This window comes from Rhinolophus hipposideros (assembly GCF_964194185.1).
Source record: "Rhinolophus hipposideros genome assembly, chromosome: 5".
NCBI classification, from domain to species: domain Eukaryota; kingdom Metazoa; phylum Chordata; class Mammalia; order Chiroptera; family Rhinolophidae; genus Rhinolophus; species Rhinolophus hipposideros.
In genome coordinates this window covers 69049808-69076814 of record NC_138051.1, presented here as the reverse complement: position 1 = coordinate 69076814, position 27007 = coordinate 69049808, and the positions used below count along the sequence as shown (strand labels likewise).

The 27007-nt window shown below is 34.6% G+C and overlaps 1 protein-coding gene across 2 annotated transcripts in view; it reads right to left on the bottom strand.

The window, feature by feature from the left end:
• Positions 1–1670: 1670 nt before the first annotated feature.
• HIF1A (hypoxia inducible factor 1 subunit alpha) overlaps positions 1671–27007 on the bottom strand; it is a 41955-nt gene continuing 16618 nt past the window's right edge. For both annotated transcript variants that reach the window (XM_081047917.1, XM_081047918.1), the window contains 14 exons: positions 25339–25529; positions 24711–24856; positions 24544–24628; positions 20157–20269; positions 19337–19542; positions 14579–14685; positions 13290–13437; positions 11371–11591; positions 10346–10632; positions 7861–7983; positions 7303–7733; positions 4843–4951; positions 3477–3603; positions 1671–2981 (listed from right to left, as the gene is read on the bottom strand). In XM_081047917.1, the coding sequence (XP_080904043.1) occupies positions 2830–2981; positions 3477–3603; positions 4843–4951; positions 7303–7733; positions 7861–7983; positions 10346–10632; positions 11371–11591; positions 13290–13437; positions 14579–14685; positions 19337–19542; positions 20157–20269; positions 24544–24628; positions 24711–24856; positions 25339–25529 (2446 nt within the window). In that variant the 3' untranslated portion in view covers positions 1671–2829. The remainder of the gene's footprint in view (positions 2982–3476; positions 3604–4842; positions 4952–7302; positions 7734–7860; positions 7984–10345; positions 10633–11370; positions 11592–13289; positions 13438–14578; positions 14686–19336; positions 19543–20156; positions 20270–24543; positions 24629–24710; positions 24857–25338; positions 25530–27007) is intronic.

Genomic DNA, 27007 nt, shown 5'->3' with positions numbered 1-27007 from the left:
CAATGAACAAAAATACACCAACTAACCTTCTTTGACATCCTTTGTTCAAGTGTGAAAATAATGCTATGGTCTCATTCACAGCAGCACCAGAGAAGGGGAAGTAGGCATGCATAAGGAGACAGGGACAGTAAGGGGGAAGAGCTACTATAGAAGTACAGTTGTTAAACTTCTTGGATAAGTAAAGGCATTATTTTAAAAGTCTGTGATGGTGTGAGAGAACACAGTGCTGGGATGGAGGGGCTGGTTCTGCTATTTCAAATAGCTTCAAGTACTCCAGGGGTTTGTTTTTTGAATGACCCAGAGGTGGATACTTGTTTTCTTCCAGCTCTACTGTCCTTTAAAGTGCCTTTCTCTTCTAAATCATTGCTCTCACAGGTCATTTCCTCAGACTCCAAGTCATTACATAATCTGACCACTTACTAATGTTTGAAGCTAACTTGCTATCAGAACAAGCAGGATATTTGGTATTTCGGAATATTAGGCAACTACTTTCTTCTAAAATACCATCTGTAGTAGAATCTGTAATTAAATGCACAGCACTTTGGATTGTAGTATTTACAGTGAAATGTACATGTGCCCCCGAAATCTTATACAGTCTTAGTATTGTAAACTTTTAAATTTTCATATAACTATTATCACATTTTCTTCATACTAAGATAAAAATAGCTACCCTGTTTCCCCAAAAATAAGACCTAGCTGGACAATCAGCTTTAATGCGTCTTCTACAGCAAAAATTAATATACGATTTGGTCTTATTTTACTATTAAGACTGGGCCTTATATAAGACTGGGTCGTATATTAAGTTTTGTTCCAAAAGACACATTAGAGCTGATTTTCCGACTAGGTCTTATTTTCGGTGAAACATGGTACCCAAGATCCATGGCTTAGTTTATTTTGTTCAGGATATTTTGTTCCTGTAACCTCAGGCTACAGGACGTAAGACTCTGGCACTACCCATATCATTTGTCCATAAAAACAATTTGTGGTTACCTCTAGGAACAGGGATTCAGTGATTTTCTGTTTCTCTTTTATATCTTTTTGTGCTGTCTTTTTAAAAAATGAGAATGTATTACTTTTATAATTAGAAAAGAAATACAGCAATTTTATAAAAATATATAGGAGAAAATAAAGCTATTTAAAACATTTTAAATATATGGTATCATTAAAACTAAAACAAAGCAAGGTTAGTTCTCAGTTTGATATTAGAGTCAGAAGACCTAAGTTTAAACCTCTGGTAAATGACAAACTGTTTATTATTTGAGGTCTAAATTCCTTCATCTGTGAATGGGAATAGATTAGAAATCTTTAGAGGACCTTCTAGCCCTTATAACATTATGTGACTATAATGTTCAGGATTTGCTTCACTCATCCCATTCATATTAAAACCCTTAAAATTGTTTTACTTTAATAGGTTCCTAAATTTATAAACAAATTTCTTTTCTAAAAGCATACTCTTTACAGTGGAACATTACGGTTTGTTCTTTAACATGACATTTAGGGACACACTAAGGTTCCTGTACATTAATACATAGCAGTAAGATAGCAGTAAGATAAATGGAGAAATAATCAATGCCAATCTAATTTTCATAAAATTCTTAAATTGGTGGTAAACAATTTTAGGAGTTGGGAGGTGGTGAAGCAAATAGTAACATAAAAGCTGATCAAGGGGGCCTGGTCCACAGAAGATGTTTATTTGAAGTAACAAAACAATACAGTTAGTGTTAGATCCAACCACAAAAAGCAAAAGGAATGAAAAATTTGTACAATGCACATAGAAAAACAAGATGTTTACTGTGACTATATATTTCTAAAATAATACTTCTAAAATTACTCAATTATTGAAATCTATATGAAAACAGAAGGGTGTTAATCGCGACAAAGTGCATAAAACCAAACATCAAATTTTGAGCAAATTAACATACTAGGCAATTTTGCTAACAAAGCATGATTTTTGTTGTTCACAATCCGCTCAAAACATCTTTACACCAACAGGGTGGGCAGAACATTTAGGTTTAATATCAATTACACAATATTAGCATAAACTTCCACAACTACAGATAGGGTACTGCTTTTCTTTTGAGCTGGCAAAGTGACTACAGAAACATCAAGATCATTTCTCTGAATTGAGAATTTTATCCAAATAAATGCCACATACCTTCCAGATATATGCATATCTTTCTATATCGTGTAAATGGCTTTACCATTTAAATAATAAACCATACAAGCATTTAAGAATCATTATTATATGACTAACAATGTCATGTTCCAGGTTTAACAATTTCATAGGCCAAAAAAAATTTCTTCTTAAAAACTAGTTTTATAAATGCAGAATATATTGCATGATTAACTGCTGGTATTTGTTAAGAAAATATATTGTGCAATTGTGGCTACCACGTACTGCCGGCAAATCACTGTTTATGTAAAATGTGAAAAAACTGAGTAGAAATTTTTCAAACTTATCATGATGAAAGGTTACTGCCTTCTTAAAAAAATTGTATTGGCATCTTATTAAAAATAATTCGATAAGGGACAAATCCCCTAGCCCAAAATAAATAAATAAAAAGGTGCATTTTAAAAATGATGCTACTACAATGCAATGGTTTAAATATCAAAGAACTGTGAAAATGTGCTGTCTGTGATCTGGCATGAAGGAACATACTAAAAAAGAGCATGAATGTAAATTAAGTAAAAAGGGGATCAAAATTGAATAGAGTTTGTGCAGTATTGTAGCCAGGCTTCTAAAATTAGATAGATATAGAAAATATAAATAGACTGCTTTAGGTAATGAGCCACCAGTGTCCAAAAAAAGGAATGAGATCATGAAAAAGCTCAGTTAACTTGATCCAAAGCTCTGAGTAATTCTTCACCCTGTAGTAGGTTTCTGCTGCCTTGTATAGGCGCATTAACTTCACAATCATAACTGGTCAGCTGTGGTAATCCACTCTCATCCATTGATTGCCCCAGCAGTCTACATGCTAAATCTGAAAAACAAAGAGATGCCTAAGTATTCATTCATCTAGTAAATGAATATTATTAAACACCCACTATGTGCTAGGTATTGGGAAAATAATGCAAACAAGCTCCAGAATGGTTTTTAGTCTATGGGGCAAACCATGGCTATGGAAACTAGTTAAGTGCAATCAAGTGTTACTGGTGCTATGTCAGAAATGTTTGCAGGATACAAGATATAAAAGTGTGATAAACCAATTTAGAACATTGCATAAAAATTTACAAGTATCGGCTTCTATTCAATATCAATAGCACATAGACATATTAAAAACAATTACTAAAATATTAAATTTCCATCTTAAAATAGCTATTCCTGTGTTATAGCCATTAGATGAAATGCTAATGAGTTTTTAATCCTGCTAAGGAATGAAAAGCACTCTCACTTGGAGTAAAGCTCATAAATAACAAGTCATATTTTTATATGATGTGATATTTGTGATATTCAAGGGCAAAAAGAATAAACTAACCAGAGGGTATTAAAATAATAGTCTTTTGCTCCATTCCATTCTGTTCACTAGATTTGCATCCTTTTACGCGTTTCCAAGAAAGTGATGTAGTAGTTGCACGATCATCTGGCTGCTGTAATAATGTTCCCTAAAAAGAGTAAAGTTTTTTGTTTTACTATGTTCAGTTTTGTTTAATCAAACACTTTGATATCAGTGTAAGTTTAATAACATGTAGGCAGGTTTCTTAAATCAAATACTGCCCCAAATTGTTTTTTTAATTCTTTATCTTAATACTATGATAAAGACATTTGCCACACATTATGGCTAACGTCTCTGTAAATGCTTTCCAGTTAGTCTTGTTAGTCTGAAAATATCAGGATGGACTATACCAACATTGACTTAACATAACTGTTGTGGGGAGCAACTTAAAAGGGAAGAGAATGAGCCCACAAGAGACTCACTTCAGATCGAAAGACACACAGACTGAAAGCAAAGGGATGGAAAAAGTATTTCATGAAAATGGAAATGAAAAAAAAAAAAAGAAGATGGGGTACTCAGCCATAAAAAAGAATGAAATCTTGCCACCTGCAACATCATGGAAGGACCTAGAGGGTATTGTGCTGAGTGGAGTAAGTCAGACAGAGAAAGACAGATGCCATGATCTCATTATATGTGCAATCTACAGAACAGAATAAACAAACAGAAACAAACTCACAGATACAGAGAACATTTTGATGTTTGCCAGATTGGGGGGCCAGGGTTGGGGAGGTGGGTAAAAAAGGGGAAAAGATGATGAAGTACAAATTGGTAGTTAAGTTTTGGGGACGTAGGGTATAACGTAAGGAATAAAGTCAGTAATATTTTAATAACTATGCTGTCCGATGGGTACTAGATTTATCAGGGTGATCACTTTGTAAGTTACATAAATGTCTAATAACTATGCTGTATACCTGAAACTAATATAATATTGTACGTCAACTATAATTGAAAAATAAAACAATTATTTTAAAAAGGGGAAGAGAATGAAACTGGTGGTAATGTTGGGGTGGAATGAGGGGAGAACTTACTTTTTACTCAGAATACATCTGTATGATTTGAAATTTTTACACCGAGAACATATTCATTAAATATTTATGTTTTTGAGAGCATTTTAGATCCCTTTTCCTGGTATACGTTGTCAGTTTGGCTCAAATAAATTCTTATAAGAATTCTCAAAAAAAGCCAAATAGTTTGTTTATAAGAAACTGTACAAAGTGAAAGAAAAACAATGTATAACTTCTGAAAACACAACTTGAGTTTTTGGGAGAAACAAGGAATTACTTATGTATGTTAAGACTTAGAAATAGAATGTAGGCTAGAATAGAAAAGCAAACATTTTCACCCTTACAATTCCTACTGCTTGAAAAAGTGAACCATCATGTTCTATTTTTCGCTTTCGCTGAGCATTCTGCAAAGCTACTATCTTTGGATTTAGTTCTTCCTCAGGAACGGTAGTTCTGAAAAAAAATTTAAATAAAAATATGATTGTCTTACTATTTAAAAAAAATATATCAAACTAGCTTTTTCCAACAAAATATATAATGCCTATTTTCCAATATTTAAGAATATAAATGTTATATATAAGAGAACTTTCCTTATTACTAAAGTTTATCAACTTAAAAGCCAAAGATCAAGTTTTAAAACAAACTATCCTAAAACTTGCATTTCCCTATTTATAAAACAGAACTGAACTAAACTTACTAGTATTGTAAGTCAAAAACTGTTAAATATTGGCCTTTCAGTCCACCTAATATGATACAGATATTCTTGGGACTACTATAATACAAGATAATTTCACATTTGTATAACATTTTCAGTTGGTAAAACATTTCATGTTTATTTTAGCCTCATGCCAATCCCCAAGATAGTAACATAGGTATACAATACCCATTTTATAAAGGAGAAACCTGAGGCCTGTTAGGTAACTATCTCAAAGTCCCACTGCTATTATAATTAGCTGCCGATATGGAAGTACATTCTAGATCTCCTTATATCCACGCCCCTCCAATGATCTTCCTACTAAGCCACTTGGTCTTCAGTATTGATCTCATTATCAAACCTGAACTACCTGCATTTAAAATTAATATTAAATAGTGAAGAACTGTTTTATGTGTAAAATACATCAATTTTTGTCATAGCTATTTTGTCTTTTCAACAACTGCCCCATCCATACATAAGGATAATGGCTCCTTGCTCTGGTCCATATAGTTGAGAATGCCATATCGGTATCACTCTAACTGCTCTCCTGTGCGCAGTTTTGTTTTTAAAAACTCTATAAAACCTCCACTATGTAGACAGACAGGTTTTATAATCCTTACATAGCTGTATTATCTGTATGAAATGTAACTCAGTGCATCCTGTAAGTATCATCTCAGTGGCAGCATTTTTAATGGTTATCTTTAATCTTTGCTCTAAAGCTGTAAGTTGTCTGGTACATCACTGTAGTACAGCACTTGGATTTTACAAATAATTACCTAGAGAGATAGTAAAGAAAAAGCCTCCATATAGTTCATAAAGTTCATCTCTTAAAATATGTAGTACATACTATACTGGGACTAATGTAAAAAAAACTGCTGAAGTGACTAAATGTTAGACTTTGGTTTTGACAAGTACACAAGTGTTCAGAAAACTGAATATCCTATAGTCCTCTGTAGCAATTTTTTTGTAGTAAACTATAAATTAGCGGTCATCACCATTTATATTACTATATTCATTCATATGTCCATCTTATTGAGCAGCTCCACGTTGGATACTGAGTTAAGTACTAATACCACTAAAATGTCCAAGACACTGTCATTGCCCTAGAGGAACTCCAGCTAAAGTCAGCTGGTGACATAGTCATTTATAACGTTATGTAAAATGATTCTTTGTTCATCTCAAGTCCCAGGATCTTTTCCCAGCTCTAGGAAAAGCCTCTCCGAGCGCTCTAGCTCAAAGCAGTGATGCAGGGCAGGAGAAAAGAGCCACAAGCACTGGCCACGATAGCGCTTCTTCCTATTGCTACTGCCACTGGGATCAGTCTAGGCACAGTAGAGAAGGAACCATTTCTCTCCTCCAGACACTGCCCCAGTGACCAGCTAAACTCATTTCCCATGACTAAAGCCTCAAATTTAAAATGTCAAATCCCATTACAAATTACATACAAAAATTATTTTTTAAAATTTGGTTGGTGTTCAGATATTTGCTGAAATTAGCTCCATAGAAGCACTGTCAAAATCATGCTTAGATTTCTGTGGCAGCTCTTAAAAACCTATTTAACCTACAATATAGCTAATGTTCTATAAATATGTAATGAAAACTAAAAGCAACTGTAACATAAGTAACTACACATAAAATTTAAAAAGAAGTCTTAAAGTATCTATATTGAGTACTGAGGACTGAAGACCTTCAAGGCTCAATTTGGAAGGGGAATTGGAAATAACCTTAAGTTGGAAGGGCTTTTTGCCAGGTAAGCTTAAAAAGAGCTCCATGAGACAGAAGCAATGAGGATAATTAGTCTGGTTTAAACAACTGCAGGAAACTGGGTCAATTTTTGTACATTTACAGGACTTACTGGCTGGACTTTAAAGGAGACCCTCCTACCTCCTACATTCAGATAGGTGATATGATTATTTTAGAATACATAAGCTAATTTAGAAACATGTTTAGGAGTGCTTGTTTTAAGTTCATAATTTGTATGTCAATTTTCTGTACCTTAAAGCGTATACATCAGAAAGTTTGCTATGTTTAGAAATAATTTACCATCATACACATTTTCTAAAAAACAAACAAAAAAAAGAACTATAACTTTAATGTTACATATAAATACCTTTGACTCAAAGTGATAGATACCACGTTAGGGCTTCTTGGATGAGATTTTTCTGTCTGTTCTATAACTCCTTGTCCTGCTCTTTTTGGTGACGCTGTCTGACTCCGAGTATCACTATATGGTGATGTTGTGGTAATAGCAGTTTCTTTAGTTACATGGGTAGGAGATGGAGATGCAATCAATATTTTAATGTCTTCCATACTATCTTTTGTCAATGTTTTTAACTCATCAGTGGTGGCAGTGGCAGTGGCGGTGGTGGTGGTAATAGCTGGTTCTGGCATTTGAGTTGGCTGGAATACTGTAATTGTGCTCTCACTTTGAGGGCTTGTAGAACTGCTTTCCAATGGTGATAACTGATCGAAGGAACGTAACTGGAAGTCATCATCCATAGGGATGTAAGGAGCTAACATCTCCAGGTCTAAATCAGTGTCCTGTAAAACAACAACGACGTGAGTTTTTACAATGGCCACACCTTATTAAAATAAAAAGTTAAACCCAAAGTCATTTCAGACTAAAAATTAATAGTTTAATAAAAATATAATAAACAAGTCTGTATACCTGAGTGGAAAATGGATTCTTTGCTTCTGTATCTTCAGCAAAAAGTTTTTCTACCAATTCCAACTTGAATTCATTCACCATGTCACTATCCACATCAAAACAATATTCACTGGGACTGGTAGGCTGTACAAAGAATTAAATATGTTAACTTTCCCTAATAAAGAAGCCTACATATTTTTTGCTCGTTGTTAGAATTCTCAAACCAGAATTCAGAGGATATGCAACAAAGTCCATCTGTTCTATCAAATTTTATCTAACTAGCGAGAAGTTAAATTTTTGAACTAGCATTTTTAACTAATTTTGCCAATGCTGTAGTCCCCCCCCTTATCTGCAGTTTCACTTTCTGTGGTTTCAGTTACCCATGGTCAACTGAGGTCCAAAAATATTAAATAGGAAATTCCAGAAGTAAACAACTCATAAGTTTTAAATTTCACATTGTTCTGAGTAGTATGATGAAATCTCACACCATCCCTCTATGTCCCTCCCTGGACATGAATCACCTTTTGTCCTGCATATCCATGCTGTATGCACTACCCAACCATTTGTCACTTAGTTATCAGATCAGTTGTCATAATGCTTGTGTTTAGGTAACCCTTATTTTACTTAATAATGGCTCCCAAAGAGCAAGAGTAGTGATGCTGGCAATTTAGATATGCCAAAGGAAGGCATAAAGTGCTTCTTTTAAGTGAAAACATGAAAGTTCTTGACTAAATAGGGGGGGAAAAAAACAACAACAAAAAACCGTATGCTGAAGTTGCTCAGATCCACAATAAAAATAAATCTTCTATCAATGAAACTGAAGGAAAAAAATACGTGCTAGTTTTGCTGTCACGTCTTAAATGCAAAAGTTATAGGCACAGTGCATGATAAGTGCTTAGTTAAGAAGAAAATGGCATTAAATTTGTGGGTGGAAGACATGAACAGAAAACGTGTTCTGATTGATGGAAATGTGTTGTGCTAAACGGCATTGAACCCTATATGAAGACTCCAGTAAGGATCCCCTGAAACAAGTGACACCAAGCCCTTAGTAAGGGATGGTAACACAGATTCAGGAATAGATTTGGACTGAAAAATATAAAAATTACTGGAGAGCCTGCATCTACTGATGAAGATACTGCCATATTTTTTGCAGAGGTGAAGGAGCTAATTAGGGTTCAGTAGTATCCGCGGCTTCAAGCATCCACTGGGGGTCTTGGAATGTATCCCCCACGGGTAAGGGGGGACTACGGTATAGATGTCTGACTATATGTAATATAACGTCATTTATACAATTTAAAGGGGGATTATGTGCTTATTCTAAAGAATAAAACTCATCTAATAATTCAATTCCCACACAGTACCCTATTGATCAACAACTAGATGGTATACTCACTGGAAGCTACCTTGAACCGAGGGTCACTTCCCTGTGGTGATCTATCTGATAATCTCACAGTGCTCTGGGGGTTGGGGTAGAGACTTAAGTTCTATTAGGTGTATTCACCTTAATGACTGTACTATTTTATTAGTTCGGAACAAGAATTCTAAGAAAATTATAGTGTATTCTAAGCATCAACTTGTGCTTCCGCTGTTGTAACTTTTGTTAGATTAAAAACAAAATGAATCAAACATTTTTGTGCTAGGCAAACTGAGCAACCAGAGCATATGGTGTATTATTCTCTAGAAGGCTATAAGATGTCAAATCTCCTGTTCTCATCTTGCCAGCTTGGATCAATAAATATTTAATGTAAAACTATTTACCTATTTAAGTTTACCTAATTAAGACCTATGTGTGCCTCATTTATCAAGTTATAATATTCAGCTCTCAGTTGCCCAAATCCTGAGCACAGTTTTAACATTAGGAAGCTCTGAAGTTCAAGCACTCTCTAGATTTAGAAATAGAGCCTTTGGTTTTATGACATCTTTGGTCTAGGCCCAGCGTAGCCCTTAAAGACGATTTTTATTGAATTTATAGCTAAACTAATATGAAGACAGAACTTGCATAAAAAAGTTACTAAGTATTCTGTGTAAGACTTGGTATTTTCATGTTACACTTATCCAGAATTTCAAAACAGTGATGGAAACTGGACTAAATTGGGCAGAGCTTAGGGTCCTTTCCCTTCTAAGCCTTGTTTATAAGTCTTTTGCCACTGGGCAATTCTCCAACTCAAAGGGTAATATGTAAGGGCTAGAGCTATCGTGGGCATACACAATTTTGTTCTCTGTGGATATAGTCTTACTGATATAAATATATAGAAGAGCAACCAAGTTTTACCTTTTGATTTATGTTAAGACATTTCCTTCCCAGGTTCCCATCTTTGACTAAAACATGCAGAGGCCCAAGTTAAGCTCTGTAACGGCTTTTTTAGTAATATTTAAAGTGCTAAAATTCATACAAATAAAACTGTGACTGGTGGTTCAAATTAAAGTTTGAATCGAATTTACGACTATATTCCTGAACATTAAAATCTGAAAATTATTTTTTTCTTATTATAATCATGACACCTACCTCGGGTGAACTTTGTCTAGTGCTTCCATCAGAAGGACTAGCGGGCTGATCTTGAATCTGAGGCATGGTAAAAGAAAGTTCCAGTGACTCTGGATGTGGTTCTAATTTTAATGCAACTTCCTGGTTGAGTGCAGGGTCAGCACTACTTCGAAGTGGCTTTGGAGTTTCAGAGGCAGGTAATGGAGACATTGCCAAATTTATATTCTGTAATTTTTCACTGGATGAGGGGAGCATTACATCATTATACAACGGAACTTCCTCAAGTTGTTGGTCATCAGTTTCTGTGTCTGCAGGGGGAAAAAAAAGTGAATTTAAAGAATATCTAGATTTTAACGTCTACAGAAATATGTCCCCTTTTACCAAAAGTTTCTCTAGTTCACTCAAACAATAAAAATGTTACCAAATTTTCCTTAATCAGAAAATTTACCGATGTTACGGTATAACCATAAGTCTGACAGATATTATGGTATAACCATAAGTCTGAGTTATCTTTCCAACACACTACTGACAACTCTTAATCTATACAGCAGAAAAAAAAACCCTGTAATTCCAACCTTTTCATACCTTTTATTCATTAAAATTTATCCTAAATTCAGCTTAAACTGTAATTTAAACTGAAACTACATTTTTTATTTTCATTGTTTGATTATTATGTATGGTAATGACTACTTATTTATCCTTTAATCAACTATACCTATTGCAATACAACTCTGCTAAATAGTGGAGAAAATCTGACAGTAGGATATACAAATATCAGAGTAGCTAAGAAAAATTAAAGTGGGAAGAAGAAATACCTTAAGGACACTTTGAAGTACAATTTCCAACAATATGATAAAAACAGGAATGCTGAGAAATTACAGGGGCAAAAATATTTAAGCAAATACCTTCAAGAAGACTACGATAAGCAAAATACATTAAGACCAATGTCCAAGTGATTACCAACAAAAACTGTCAACCTAAAGTTCAGTTAAAATAGGCTTGCATCAGCAGACACAGTTTAGGCAATTAACAAAATAAAGACCCACCATTGCTGCCAAAATCTAAAGATATGATTGTGTCTCCAGCAGCTGGGGCCAGCAAAGTTAAAGCATCAGGTTCCTTCTTAAGTTTATCAAAGAGGCTACTTGTATCTTCTGATTCAACTTTGGTGAAGAGCTGTGTCATTTTCATATCTGAAGATTCAACTGGTTTGAGGACACATTCTGTTTGTTGAAGGGAGAAAATCAAGTCGTGCTGAATAATACCACTGTCAAAAGAGAGAGACGAGTAATTCTTAAATGAGCACTTGACACAATGGGAGTGTGGGGGAGGGATCCCGAAATGACCTTGTCTCTTTTAAAAAAAAAAAATCTAGTTTATGAAAAGGAACATTTTAAGATGCTTTGACCTAATTTCTCATGCATACTTGGTCACATTCATTCAGGGTTAAAAATACTCATAAAGACCTACTAAAATTCACAGTGTAAGTTAATTCAAATATTTGACTAATTTCAATTAAGAAACTTCAGCTATCCCTTTGGGAAGAGTGGTGGTGACAAAGGAATCAACGGTTAAGTGTGACAAACAGATCTTCCCAATTTTTGTTGTCACACATACTGATACTAGCACGGAAGAACTCTTTGGCACTAATATATGACTCGTGACCTAAGGATGGTCCTGAATATAAAGATATATAGATAAATGACCAAGGTCTTTGCAAGAGTTGTGCCATATTTTCTTTGGTGGTAGGAAAATACGGTGATGCCACCTATGGGAAAAGAATTAAACAGGGATGATTAACAGCTCCATATTCATGTTTAGATTATATGTTAATTTTATTACTCCTTTAATCGACAAATATTAAGCGTTTATTCTGTGAAATGAACTGAAGATACAAAAATTAAAGTATCTAACCCTTGCCCTCAACAAGTTTATGTACCCTGTGTGAAAGTAAATGTGCAAACAATGAAAATACAAAATAATAATTGCTAAAATGGAGAAGGCCTGCTTCAGAGACAGGCCAACAAACTTGGGCTCAAGTAATTAGTATTTGTTAGGTAGATTGAAGGGGAAAAAGAATACTGCAAGTAACTGATTCTTATGTCACAATGGGAAAGTCACAAAAGAACACTTTGGCACTAATATTAAAACATTAAAAGATGGTGTCAGAATTGGCGAAAATAAAAACAGATTTTAGAAAGAGGGGTACATCTGTGAAAGCACGGGAGTATAGAAGATAATGACAAGAAATGATGCTATGCAAGTAGGTAAGGGTTTATCCTGGGGGTGATAAAGGGATCTTTAAAACAATTCTAAAGAACATGGGATAAGCAGATATCCATGCAAGAAAAATCAGCCTGGTGGTAATGTGGAAGATGGCCTAGAAGGGGGCAGTCGCCTACTGAAATTGATCAAATGAAAGATTAATTTATGATATCCATAATATTCACAAGCCCATCTACTAAGAAAAGAATATACAAGAACCATGCATCCCATTATACAGCCTTTTATAGTAATTTCACATAGAATTTCATTTAATCCTCATCTCTCCTGTATGGATGAAATTCAGAAAAATGAGACTTCCCCAATGTTATGGAGAAATGACAGCACTATGACACAAACCTAACTATTCCGAGGCCAGTATTCTTCCTACAAAAATAACATTACTGCCTTGAGATAATATATACTGACTGTGTATGACTAGAACAAGCTAATCCAAAGATTTGGTGTTTTTCAAGGTTTTTTTTTTAAAAATGGAGTGAAAAGGATGGGAATGGATAACTGCTGATAGGAGTTAGTGGAATCATTGTAGAATAGCTGGCCTGGAAATACAAGTTGGAGTATTTAGGTAGAAATGTAAAAGTAAAATAAAATTCAGTTAATGTTTATAATCTTCTCCTATAAAGTAACAGAATGTCTAAAAAGACTTATTAGTTGTCCCCCAAAATATTTCTTCCAAGCTTACCTCACAACGTAATTTACACATACAATGCACTGTGGTTGAGAATTCTTAGTGTTATATATGACAGTCGCTTGAGTTTCAACCCAGACGTATCCACCTCTTTTGGCAAGCATCCTGTACTGCCCTGTGGTGACTTGTCCTTTAGTAAACACTAGGAGTAAAATAGAAAGAGTCATGCAGAGAAAATAACTCAATTGTCAATAAAATGAATGGATGCTGAATGTTGATCATTGTTTTAGAAATGATTACCTTAATGGAATCAGTTGTAACTGTTTAAATTCAAAGAGGAAAAGCCCTAGCATAGCTGAAAATGTACCCATTTCATTCTTCTAACACCCAAAATAAACTCCTTTCCTGCCAATCTTCACTTTAAATAAAATGAAAGCCAGAAATGAGGGACAGCAGTGGGTAAAATTCCTTTAATGACTTACACGTTGAAAGCAGAAAGACTAGAGAATGAAAAATCTTGATTCCATGGACAACATTCAAGAAAGAAGCACTGCTATCATTTCCTTAAATTCCTGCTGTAGTTTCCAGAAAAACCAAAGATGCTTCAAATAGCTGTGCTAGCATATTTGAATCTCAACTGATAACCGTTCTGGAGTCTTCTGGCAATTTAGGCAATCTTTTAATTATTGATTTGGGAGAAAGTACTAAATAGTAATGATATTATCATGAGTATTGGGGCCCCGATTATGGACTTGAGCCTATTCTGTAGTTCAAGACTAATCACACTAAACTCAGTGACATTCAAGCATCCCCAATCACATTGGGAGGTCATGTTTAGGTACAGACTAAACAGGCAAGTGAAAAATTCCAAAGGTTTACTTACCAGGGGATCTTCAAATAACATTTGAGTAAAACTGAGAAACATATCTTATGTCAAGGGTACTTATTATCACTAGTGCATGTTGATCACCTTCACTTTACTAAACAATTCACTTCACTGAACAATTACTTTCTGAGTACCTTCTATGTGCCAACCACTGTTTTGAATACTTAGGTAAGAATTCTGAAAATGATACTAGAATAATCTATGTTTCTGAGTTTTTGTATTCAAAATGCCAGGGAATTTTCGATGTTAAATGATTCTGCTTTAACTGGTATTGGTTGTAAGAAATACAAAACATAGATTTAATGATCAAAATCCCTTATGAAAAGTTTTATTACTTAATTTGGGAAAGACTGGTTAATATTAACCAAAAAGTTACATGTACGACCAAATAGTTGTACTGCTGCAAGAGACTGTAAGAGTTAAACAGAGTATCTATGAGTTCCTCCATTGTACTTACTATCATGATGAGTTTTGGTCAGATGATCAGAGTCCAAAGCATGATAATATTCATAAATAGAGCGGCCCAAAAGTTCTTCTGGCTCATATCCCATCAATTCAGTAATTCTGTTAAGTAAAAGAAATGTAAGTACGAAGAAGAGAAACTAATTGATAATTGAAGATTTAGCTTCTCCAGAATAACTTACATGCATTAATCTTCAACAAGTGAATTTTTTAAACTAAAGATCATTTTTCTTTGCTGGGAATAAATTTATATCTCATCTTTAGTAATTCTGCAGTTACTAAATGCAGCACTATCCATCTCCTCTGGATTTATCCTGTTATTTAACTCTTTTATTCCCCTTCATCTAAACTTGTTACCTATTTTTATCACAGTTTATTGTACATACTTTTGGTAATAAGACAAGGTATTAATAGGTATAATTAATGCTAAATTGAATGATAAAAGTTATAAAGGTAGTCACTGGCATTTATTTTAAAATATGGATTAAATCCACATTATTTTACATAAAACCAGATTCTGTGTGTGTGTGTGTGTGTGTGTGTGTGTGTGTGTGTACACAAAACCAGATTCTTTCTATGCCAGTTCCCTCTGACAAATCATCACTTTGGGAATCAATATCCACTACAAAATTTTAGTATCATTAACCAGAGTATCCACATTAAATGGGAATAAAGGAATTCCTATTATGTTGGTTTTGGAAGGTGCTCTTGTACTTTGTTTTTGAAATTAATTACATAAAATTAGGAATTCATTTCAGATGAAACAGTGATATGAAATTGAAAATGGACTAGAAAGTAATCCAGTTACCCCTTCTGGTTTCCTGGAATTTCCTTTAGAGAGAGACTAAATCTTACTCTTCTCTGTAATCACAGTCTGAAATTGAACCCATTTCATGAGATACAGAAAGCTGTCTTCTTAGCACTACTTAAAAGATAAATGTTCTTTTCTGGGAGTAAAACATGAGTTAAACTTTTCAATTTCTCAGACTTTGGATTCCAAAGGACTTTCTGAAGTTCAAGCAAAAGTTATATAATGTACTGTGTCCAAAACAAACAAACAAACCGTAATTAACTACAGAAAGCACACACGGACGATATCCCTCTTCTAACAAATGTATAAAAATAATACTGTTTGTGTTGTCACACTTTAAGGCAAGATCTGTCATAGTTTATTCCAAAAGAAATAAACAGAAAGCAGATTTGTAAAAAAACAAAAATTAAACCAAGCCAAGCCAAAATCTAGAATTCTTTACAAAGGGATATCCCTAAACACATCTACACTAGGTGGCAGCATTTTTTTTTTTTTTTTAGGTGGCAGCATTTCAAAGCAAACTACGTATTGTTGTAAAAAGCCAGACCTCTCTCTTTACGCTTTAAAAATAATTTAATTGGTCTTATGTAGGTTATATTAAAGAATATTACCATGGAATTATTTTTTTCATTATTTAAACTTTTATACACCTGGCACTGTTCTAGGTGTGAAAATGGAAAGACAAAACTCATCATTGTGGCAAATCTTCTGGTACACTACACTACTTATGGAATAACAAGGTAAGTGCAGTGATGAGATTCTGTTGCAGGAATTGTAGGAAACAACCCTACCCAGGAGAAAGGAATGATGGGGTAATGGACAGCTTCCTATAAGAGATTTATGCGTTGAAGTGTATAGAAGAGAGTTGAAGAGAGAGCAAGCCATTTCAGGAAGAAGGTATACCACAAGCAAAGACAGAGATGAGAAACTGCTTGACATTGTACAGGCAACAAAGACTCTGATGTGGTTAGTGGGGGTAAGTGGAAAGAGAGGAGGCTAGGAAAGTAGGCAGGAAGATCAGATTAATGAGGGCCTTGTATAGCATGTTGAAAAGCTCTGATTTGTTGAGATGTCTATCAGTGCTTCTCAATCTGAGTTACAATCTACCACTAAGGGATGAAGAATGTCATAACATAGGGGCGGATTGTGAGCTCAGCTGGTTAGAGCACAATGCTCAGAACACCAGGGTTGCCGTTTCGATCCCCACATGGGCCACTATGAGCTGCACGCTCCACAAATAGATTAAAACAACTACTTGACTTTGAGCTGATGGGTCCTGGAAAAATACACTTAAAATAAACAAAAGTTAAAAAAAAAGAGCCACAACATAAATAGCAAATATTTTCCTAGGAGGTCAATTTTATTCATATTTGAGGAAGAAAGGCAAAGTTAATTCAACTTTAGAGAATTACACAGCTTTTATTCTGTACCAAAAAGAGGAAAAGTGATCCAGAAAATTTGATCAAAAAGTATTTTTAACAGATCAGGAAACCTGTGGTCTAAAGCAACTATACAGAATACCATCCATTCATTTTAACTGTCTTGAGGGGAGGAACTGTTAATCTTCATTTCTACTTTAGTGCCAGTTATAGTGCCATGCACATAGTAGGTACTCAAATAAATGTGCTGAATGATTATAAATGGAAATTGGTATAGTACATAATAGCTGCTTGTGGGATATTCTGGATGTTAAAAGTTCGATACCTTAGATTTTCTTAAAATTCGGGAAAATTTTTTCTATGTCTTTCTTCTTAGGGGTTATAGATGTAAAGAAGTTCCTAGAAAGAACTCTAATCAGAAAACTAACAATTTCCTGGTCAAAGTCAAAACCTTACTTGGCTAGTCTAAGTTGGCTCGCTTTACTCCTCTGTCATGATCTTTCTGCTATTTTTCTGATATAACCAGAAGGGGAATGTCACTCCCTCTCTTTCTAGCTCCATTACTTTCTTTTCTCCCCCGTCTGCCCATACACTTTGTTACTAAGTCAAACAAATAAACAAACACAAAAATCCTCTAAAAAGAATGGGCATTTCTGTTCTATCATACACTTACATGAATACTGGCAGTAAACACCATAAAATATTTCTTAGCTTTTTTATCTTCATTTTTTTTAAAGCTGACACCAGAGGTAACCAGCATTCACTAAACATACTATGCACTCAACAAACTCTTTTAATCCTTACAACAACCTTTTGAAGTATGACCCTTATTTTAGGAGGATGAGATTTAGAACAGTTGAGTTCTAAATCTACGGCCATGCTGTAAGTACCAGAGCTGCAGGCCAGGACTGAATCCAGGATTATGTGATTCCAAAGCCAGCACTTGGTCACACTGCCTTGTCGAGTGGGGTGGGGGTTTCTTAACTACATTAGGGCCAAGTGCTTAAAACTGGTTTTCTCATACAATCTTCAAGATGACCCAAGTAAAGTAGGTGTTACTAAAGATGAAGAAACTGATACTCAAAAAGAACTAATGTGTCCAAGGTCATTTCAATATAGGCAGCAGTCAGGATCTAAACAGCCTTACAGTAAAACAACAGGACAAGCAGGTAAATAATTACAAAAGTAGAATAAATGCTGTAACAGAGGTATGTACAAGGAACAGTTTAATTTCTTGAAGAAACAAGGAAAACTCCACAAAGGAGCAGATGCAGTATGTGGCTCTTAGAAGGTAAGTATGAGTTAAGAGTTAAAGAAAATAAGTACGTGCAAAGGCACTAAGACAATAAAATGGCATGTGGAGCTCTCTGGCTATAGTGTGTTAGGAGACACATCAGAAGGGGTTCCCCTTTTGCTAATTAATCTGGAGAAGTAGGCAGAGGCCAGATCATAAATATCTTTGCTTGCCATGCTAAGAAATTTAGATTTTTATTGTGTGTGTCTATTTTTTTCAGCTTTTCAAAATACACGTTTTCTTTTGATAAATAAAAATCTCCTGCCCTCTAATATTTTTATAAACGAAAGTTTTTTTGTGTGTGAAGAAGAAAGAAGGCATTTGAGGCATTTTCAATAGGACAATGACATAATCTGATTTTCACATTAGGAAATCCACTTTTTAGAAACCTGGATATCTCTCATCCAGGTTTCTAAAACTGTCTCTGCCCCCAGATTTGTGGGGGCAGAGACAGTTTAAGAGACTATGGCAACAGGCCAAGCTAAGCCAAAGGTAACAGTGAGCTGAGGAATTCAATGAGAGCAAGGACGGAAAGGAAGGAATGGAGCAAGAGCTACAAGTACACAGTAAATCTGTGAAATTTAGAAACCAATTAAGGGTAGATAATGAGGGTAAAAGGAAAGTTAAGGATGACTTCCACATTTTTTCTGGAGTCATGTGTCTACAGTGGTATATTTAACCAAGATACGCATTATATGGAGGAAAACCAGTTTTTGAAGTTGTTACTGTTTTGGGCAAGTAATGGTGCACTTCAGTTACAGAAATATTTAGTTTATAATACAGAAGAGTATCTATCCAGATAAAAGTATCAAATTGACAATGAAATAGAAATTGGAATATAAATTTGGGAAATGGCCATAGAAACCCGGGCAGGGGTAAAATTGCTCCGGGAAAATACACAGGGTGAGATGACCAGACTTTTCTTTCTATTCCATAAGCAAAAGTAAACTATCCCCCTCATATTACATGGTGTATGCATATGTCTTTGAAATGTATTTGTTTTCTCTTTAGAGTCACTAAAGAAAAAAGACCTCATCTTAATAATTTCCGAATAACACCTGATAGAATAAGTACTCATAGTACATAGTAAGTGCTCGATGCAGCTGAACTAATCTACAAAGATAATCTAGTATTATGGAGTTCTAGGATGTATCATGGTATTCAGTTTAGTGGAAGGAAGCATACATAGTCTTTACTACAGTGAACAGTAAAATAAAAAAAGTTGTGGACTAATTAAAAATTTCAAGTTATATTTTATATCGCATTTACCTTTCATCACAGTAAGAAAATTTCATATCCAGACTGTGACGACTGAGAAAAGTCTTGCTATCTAATGGAATTTCAATATTTGATGGATGAGGAATGGGTTCACAAATCAGCACCAAGCACGTCATCGGTGGTTTCTTATACCCACACTGAGATTGGTTATTACCGTTGGTATCGTACACATGAATATGTCCTGTGCAGTGAAGTACCTGTGTATGAAGAAAACAAACTAGTTTTTTTAAAAATATGCAACGCCAGAAAAAAAGAAAACGTAGAGGTAAATACTGGAGTCTGATATGGTAAGTAGTAAGCTTTGATCAAATTTATTGTCTTTAAATTAACTGTATTTCTGAAATTCAATAAATGTTTTCCTTACACCACCACCCATGACCTACTTGTCAGGCACCATAAATTACTCTTTAAAAAAAATCTCCACACAAATCTGGGCTGAGTTTTCATTCATTTGGTCATTACAGCTGTTTGATGGTTATTCTTGCTTTGATGTCTGTTTTAACACTGAACAAATAAATTATACAACAATGAACAGAAAAGTAAGCTCTATCAAGATTCAAACACTGGATGGTTGGCAAAGCCAGATAATTAAATTTTCGCGGTACACCAGTGTCACAATTCACACAATTTAAGTTCATGTCTCAAACTGGCAAATTACTACACTGTTTTCGATGTTAAATCTACAAATGCCAAGGAACAACTCTAAGTTTTTCCTCACAAATCTAATGCTATCTTAATACTACCAATGTCAAGATGTATGAAGTTATCTATAAATCAAACGCAGCACCACTCACGAATCATTTTTGCTTACCTTCCATGTTGCAGACTTTATGTTCATAGTTCTCCCCCGGCTAGTTAGGGTACACTTCATTCTGAGAAAAAAGCTTCGCTGTGTATTTTGCTCTTTACCCTTTTTCACAAGGCCTAAGGAAAGCATGAAATGAAGTTTGAAAAACATAATTAAATATGCAACTTTGTTACAGTAAAAGTAGCATAATACCCAGAACCTAGGGGCTGTTCAATTAACCATCTCAGCACACACAGAGATTCACACTGGCTTTGTCCACACCAACACGTCCAGCAATCTAACACACTCTAGTCAGTAACAGGTACACAGCAGCAGTGATGACCTGAGTTGGTAGGATGAGAATCTGTATTTGGGTAACAGTTAATCATTTCACATTCAAGCCAGTCAAGTTAGTCAAATTGCAAAGAAATATAAATATGGTATGAATTTATCCTACAACTGTGCCATCAGTGAATAAGCACATCCAAAAGAACTTCAGCAAACTCTGCCAAACCTTTAAATTTTCGCTCAATTTATAATAAGCACTCCATTATTTATAGAACTTTGAAATTAGCAAATTTCTTTTTAATAGCAAATAACATTTATATCTGATTTTTGCTTACATCTTCCTATAAGCTGAGGAAATTATTTCTATCTACTTTGTTTAGGGAAAAATATATTAAATGACTTTTAAAAGCAAAGTTAGAATTAAATAAATTCAGGTCTATTTATTCCCATTTCAAACCTCATATAACTAAAAATTAAGATTATACTAAGGTGACTAAGAAAATGGCAACTTGAGGGCGTTTGAGGGGATGGGTGAGAAAGGTGAAGGGATTAGGAAGTACTAATTGGCAGTCACAAAATAGTCATGGGGATGTGAAATACAGTATGGGGAACGTAATCAATAATGTTGTAAAGACTACGTAGGGTATCAGATGGGTACTGGACTTATCAGGGGGATCACTTCATAGATTATATAAATGCCTAACACTGCACTGTACACCTGAAACTAATTTTAAATGTCAGCTATAATTAAATATATATATATGTACACACACACAAATACATATATATAGTCATGGGATGAAATATACAGCATAGGGAATATAGTCAATAGTACTGTCAGAGCTATGTATAATGTCAGATGGATAGTAGACTTGGTGGGGTTATCACTTTGTGAAGGGTGTACGTCTAATCATGTTGTTTTGTACACCTGAAACTAATAATAAATTAATTAATTAAATAAAATTTAAAAAGATAGCAACTTGATTTCTTATCTTCATTGATCACTCTGATGTAAAACAAACAGAAAAGTATTCATTATTCAGGAACTGGACTAGATATTGCAGGCAATCCAAAGATAAATAAGACACACTGCCTGTCTTGAGAAGTTAAAAATTTAGTAGATGTAGTAAGGCCAAGAACAACAATACAATGCAAAGTAAGTGCCCAAAACTTACAATACTTTAAAGAGGCTTAGAAGAGAGCTTAGAGGATAACTTTTAGTGAAGGGGAAATCAAGAAGTTCTTAGAAAAAGAGACATTAGAATTTCAATAAGTAGAGATTAGTTAGAAGGGTATTCCAGGCAGAAGGAAAAGAATGAAAAGCAGAGGTGGGAAAATAGCGTATGTTTGGGGAACAGTACTAGATAGTGCAGTGGGGCCACAAGATAAAGTACATGAAGGAGAGTAATGCGACAACTAGAAAGGAAGGTTAGAGCAATGACTCTGGAGGGCCTCAAATGCTACAACGAGGAGGTCAGCCTTAAACATACACCATGGAGCATCTAAAAAATTCTGATGTGGGAAGTACAATCAGGAAGTTAAGGAGTATTAATTGAGCAGCAATACACAGGATGTGTAAAATTTAGAATACGTGATGGTAATGAGGGGCTGAAAAGTAGCTGAAGTGAAAAGAAGGGTGACAGAAGACAAATGAAGAGGTAGAATCTATAAAAACTTGAAAACTAATGGAAATAAGAAAATTTTTGTAAAGATTTGAAGATTTTTTTAAGGCTAGCGTATTGAAAGAAAAGTGTGAAGCGGAAAAGAAACAACTTTAAATGAGTCCAGGTTAGCTATAAATGCTGGTCTCTTGAAGCAGGAGTTATAGTTCACACTTTTACTAATGGAACTAGGCAAGTTGGGGTAGTCTTGGTACTAATACAAGTCGTTTGGTTTTACTTAAATAAGGATGAATTTGCCCTCTTTAGAAGTGTTTGAGAGTGGATTTTAAAAAGATGCCACAGAACTACACTGGTCTTGGTGATGGTATACAGGTGTGTGTGTGTGTGTGTGTGTGTGTGTGTGTGTGTGTGTGTGTGTGTGTGTGGTGGTGGTGGTGGTGGTGGCGGCGGCGGCGGCGGCAGTAGGGGTCCACATGTAAAATCTCTGTTGTATTTTCAGTCCTTTATAATCTAAGCTTGAACTGGACTAATCTTTGGAAACCCAAAGCCTTTGAATTGGGACATGAAGAGAATTTTAAAACCAAGGTAATTGAAAAGTACTAGCATTTTCCTAATTGAAAAAATACATTTTTCTAAATAAAACAAATTTTCAGCCTTCTAAAAATAAATCATATTTTATAATTTATTAGGTTGGTACGAAAGTAATTGCTGTTTAAAGGGTTAGAAATAATTGCAAAAACCGCAATTATTTTTGTACCAACCTAGTAATAACATCTAAATCACCTTTTTAGAATTTAAATGAAAGAATAATAGGACTATATTGTGTGAACACACCACTGGCTCTTCAAGTATCATTAAAATGTGATGTGCTATAGCAGCCCCTCTTTCCTAAAAGTAAAAATCTGCATTTTTGTTTCCCAACAAAACATTAAAAACGAATTGACTGCATTAGGAATGATTTCAAAAAATGTTCATGTTCTTAAAAAAAAACAACAACACTGGGTTAAAAACATACATTTAAACTATATTAAGTAGACTATATCCGATTTAGAATAATGCATTAACATCATTACCAAATCAAAACAAGACATCTAATAGCCATCCATTTATAGTCTAACCTAAGGGAAGCACCGAGCAGCCAATACAAATCTCCAAATCTAAACACCAGAACTCATATATTAAACTCATTGACAACCCACTTAGGTCCTTGCTCAGAATGTATTTATTTCTTTATACAGAATTCTAAAAAGTATGCATTTGCTTTCCAAGTTCACAGTATGAAATTAAAAAACAAGAGAGCGCTCCTACTGACAAGGTGAAAAATGGCACTAAAATGTAGTGAGAGTGGGTGAACATCAAAAGAATTCTAAAGTGTTACATGTGGACTCTGGAGCCAGTCCACCCGAGTTTTACCCAGCCTCTGCCATTTACTAACCTAGTAATCCTGGGCACGCTACTCAACAACTGTGTGCCTCAGTTTCCTCAGCAAGACAAATAATAACAGTAACTTCACAGGGTTGTGAGGAATAAAGGCGTTAAGGCACAGAAATGCAGAGATCCATGTCCTGGCACACTTTCAGTAGAGATCTTTCAGTAGAGATTAACTATTATTATAAATGAGATGAGATGAAAAAGAAACCATGAAAAGACTATTCAAAAGTACTATAAACTTGGTTGTTTAATACAGAAGCCAACAAACTTACACACTTAAACTGGAGAGCTGCAAAGAACTCAGAGCACAATGACAAATTTTCATTGTGGTTAACTTCCAGTTATTAAATAAATGCTAAATTGTGATCAGCATTTTCTGTTTAAGAGGGCACAGATATGAAAGGACTTTATTTACTTAAGTTTTTGTAATTTAAGAGGTACTTTCCCAACATCTTGGAACATTAGATTATTTTTATCAATTCATTTCTCAGAGTTAGAAGTCTTAGCAGGTATTTTTTTGTTGTTACTAATGCGGGGCATCCATAATGTAATACTTTGTAATCTAACTACATACTCTTAAATTGTTGGGAACATCAGAAGAGGGCAACAAATAAGCAATTACTTTGCTCTTTAAAACCTGGTGAACTTTCTTTCCTTTTCCTTGGGCCTTTAGAAAGCTTGAATCCAAACTGGCACCTCAACTTTAATAACTACTATTTAAAATCCTACTATCTGCCATTTGTATTATGATTTCCCCTTTCCTTAAAGTTATATTTTAATTTGTAACTTCCTTGGTCCTGATTTTTATTTATTTTTCCATTTTATTTTATCTATTCTTATATCGATGTATTTATGGAATTAACGAAGCTTTACAAAATTTTTAAAATTTATTTTAATGAAATTACTAAAAAAATAGAATACCACAGATTTAACAAAGGCCCACATTTTATTAATCATAAAATGACGTTTTGCCTTAAATAAAACAGGAAAATGTTTAAAAAATTAGCAATATAATCTAATTAGGTAAACCACCTGTCACATTAAATCAAACAATAGACTTTTCTTCTCACCATTCCTGTGTGTAAGCATTTCTCTCATTTCCTCATGGTCACATGGATGAGTAAAGTCAAACACACTGTGTCCAGTTAGTTCAAACTGTAAATAGATTTTAAAAAATTAGATCTGTATTATAAAATCATAAAAACATACAGAGAGACTTAATATTTGGGTATTTTACCTGAGTTAATCCCATGTATTTGTTTACATTATCAGAAATGTAAATCATGTCACCATCATCCGTGAGAACCATAACAAAACCATCCAGGGCCTTCAAATAAAAGCAATTCATCTGTGCCTTCATTTCATCTTCAATATCCAAATCACCTACAAAGGTCACATAAAGAGGAAAATAATTAGTTAAAAAGTTATACTTAAATGGCAAGCAACAATAGTTTTTTTTTTTACAGTTTTCCCCATACACTTTAACATATACGAAAAAAATATATATATTTTTCTGTATATTTAATTTCCCCCCCGTTACTCCCCTTTTAACACAGGGAGACTAAAATTAGATTTGCCAGTTACTTTTAACGATTATTTAAAGTAATGTAGCAAGGCAAACCTTTGAAAAGAGAAAGGGCCATGTTATTAAAAGAGAGGTAGGTAGCTAGATAGGCAGGTAAGTGAGGCAGGAGAAAAAGGGGGGGAAGGCCAGTGTCTATATTCCTTACTGAAGCTTTAAAAGCAGGTAATCAAAACCCATCATATTAAGGAAGAATTAAGATATGATCATCCTATAAATGTAATTTCTAAGTACTTCTAGTTTCTAATTTTTAGGCCTATTTTGCCCTGGTAAAACAACTCACCAGCATCCAGAAGTTTCCTCACACGCAAATAGCTGATGGTAAGCCTCATAACAGAAGCCTTATCAAGATGCGAACTCACATGATGGGGAAGTGGCAATTGATGAGCAAGCTCATAAAAAACTTCAGACTCTTTACTTCGCCGAGATCTGGCTGCATCTCTAGACTTTTCTTTTCGACGTTCAGAACTTATCCTATTTAACAAGAAGGGGGGGGGGGCAGAAAATTCGTAAATTAGTTTTACTTTGTTTGAATAAAACTAATTTACATTTTGCTTACCACAGAAGGATTAGAAGATGCCATGTAACTAGAGATTTGGCTACAATATGAATGTATTTTTATTAAAGACAGTTACACAAGATGAAGCTTTAAACCTGTCTGAAGCAGGTGTTTTCTTCCTGACATGTCAAATTGGAGATGTTTTTGTTTTAGCCAAAATCTGAAAAGTAGCCTGTATATTTAAGGCTGTACCTTCATAGCCATTCAACAGTCATCTCAACATAGAGAAATCATGATTAAGTCTAGAAAAATGAAAGTACATAGTAACTTGGAAACAGGTACGTTTAAGCAGGTATGACAATAACAGCTACAAACTTTTTTTTGATACTAGTACTTTCCTGCCCCGCACCTTACCAGAAGAGCTATACTGTAAGTCATAGGAATTTATATTAGCAGCTATAATGAGCTACTGTTTTCAGGTTGCTTACTCCCTTAGGGACCCCTTATCTATCACTATCACAACAGGTACCAAATAAATGTGGGGTATGGAAGAAAAACAAAGAAGTGGCACAAAACTAAGAATTTAAACAAATGGGTTAGCAAAGATTAATAAAGGTGTCAATACAATGAAGTATTTTAGGGAGCTCTTCTAAGAATAAAGTCAGAAAGATTTTCCTAAGTCATACCAAGCAGAGCTGTCTTCCTTTGCTTAACTGTATAGAACCATGTATTCCTCCTGACCCAGCTGAATGCAAACAAGGCTGAACCTGGTTCTGTCCTTCCTTCGCTTCTCCTTTAATACTTACTAAAACCTACTACCTATGTGCCAAACACTACACTGTACTAGGTGCCTGGTTCTCTCATAATATAAATATGTTAAATATCATCCCTGTTTTACAGATGAGGAAATGGAGATTCAGTAGGTCAAAAACAGCCATTGTGTAGCTGATGGGATTTGAACCCGGGTGTGTTTTTATTCCAAAGTCTTCGCTCTTCCACAATGTTTTGTCTTCTTAATGGAGAATGCTGCTTCCTATGACCCAGCTGCTCTCCTATGACCCTCAACCTAATCCTACTAAGTCAATTATTTATTACATGTTGAAATAGCTGTTACCATTTATCTATTGAGCACTTAGCAGTATGCTAAGGACTTTGCTAGCATTATTTCACTTAATCCTATGAATGAAGTACATTGCCGTCTCCACCTCAAATCTTTCCTCCCTCCAAATGACTTGCAAAGCTGCAAGGTTCAATCACAGAAGCAACATTCTCAAGAAAACAGGCAGGGTTCTCAGCGCATGCTCCTGTTACGTTGTGTAATAACAAGTGAATACCTGATAGCTGTACTGTGACAACAGTGACAATGTAGTTCTTAGCACTTACTCAAGTGTGTGTGCTTACCTGACTTTTATACTTAATAAGGAATATCAACATTTGCTGTTGTTAATAATGA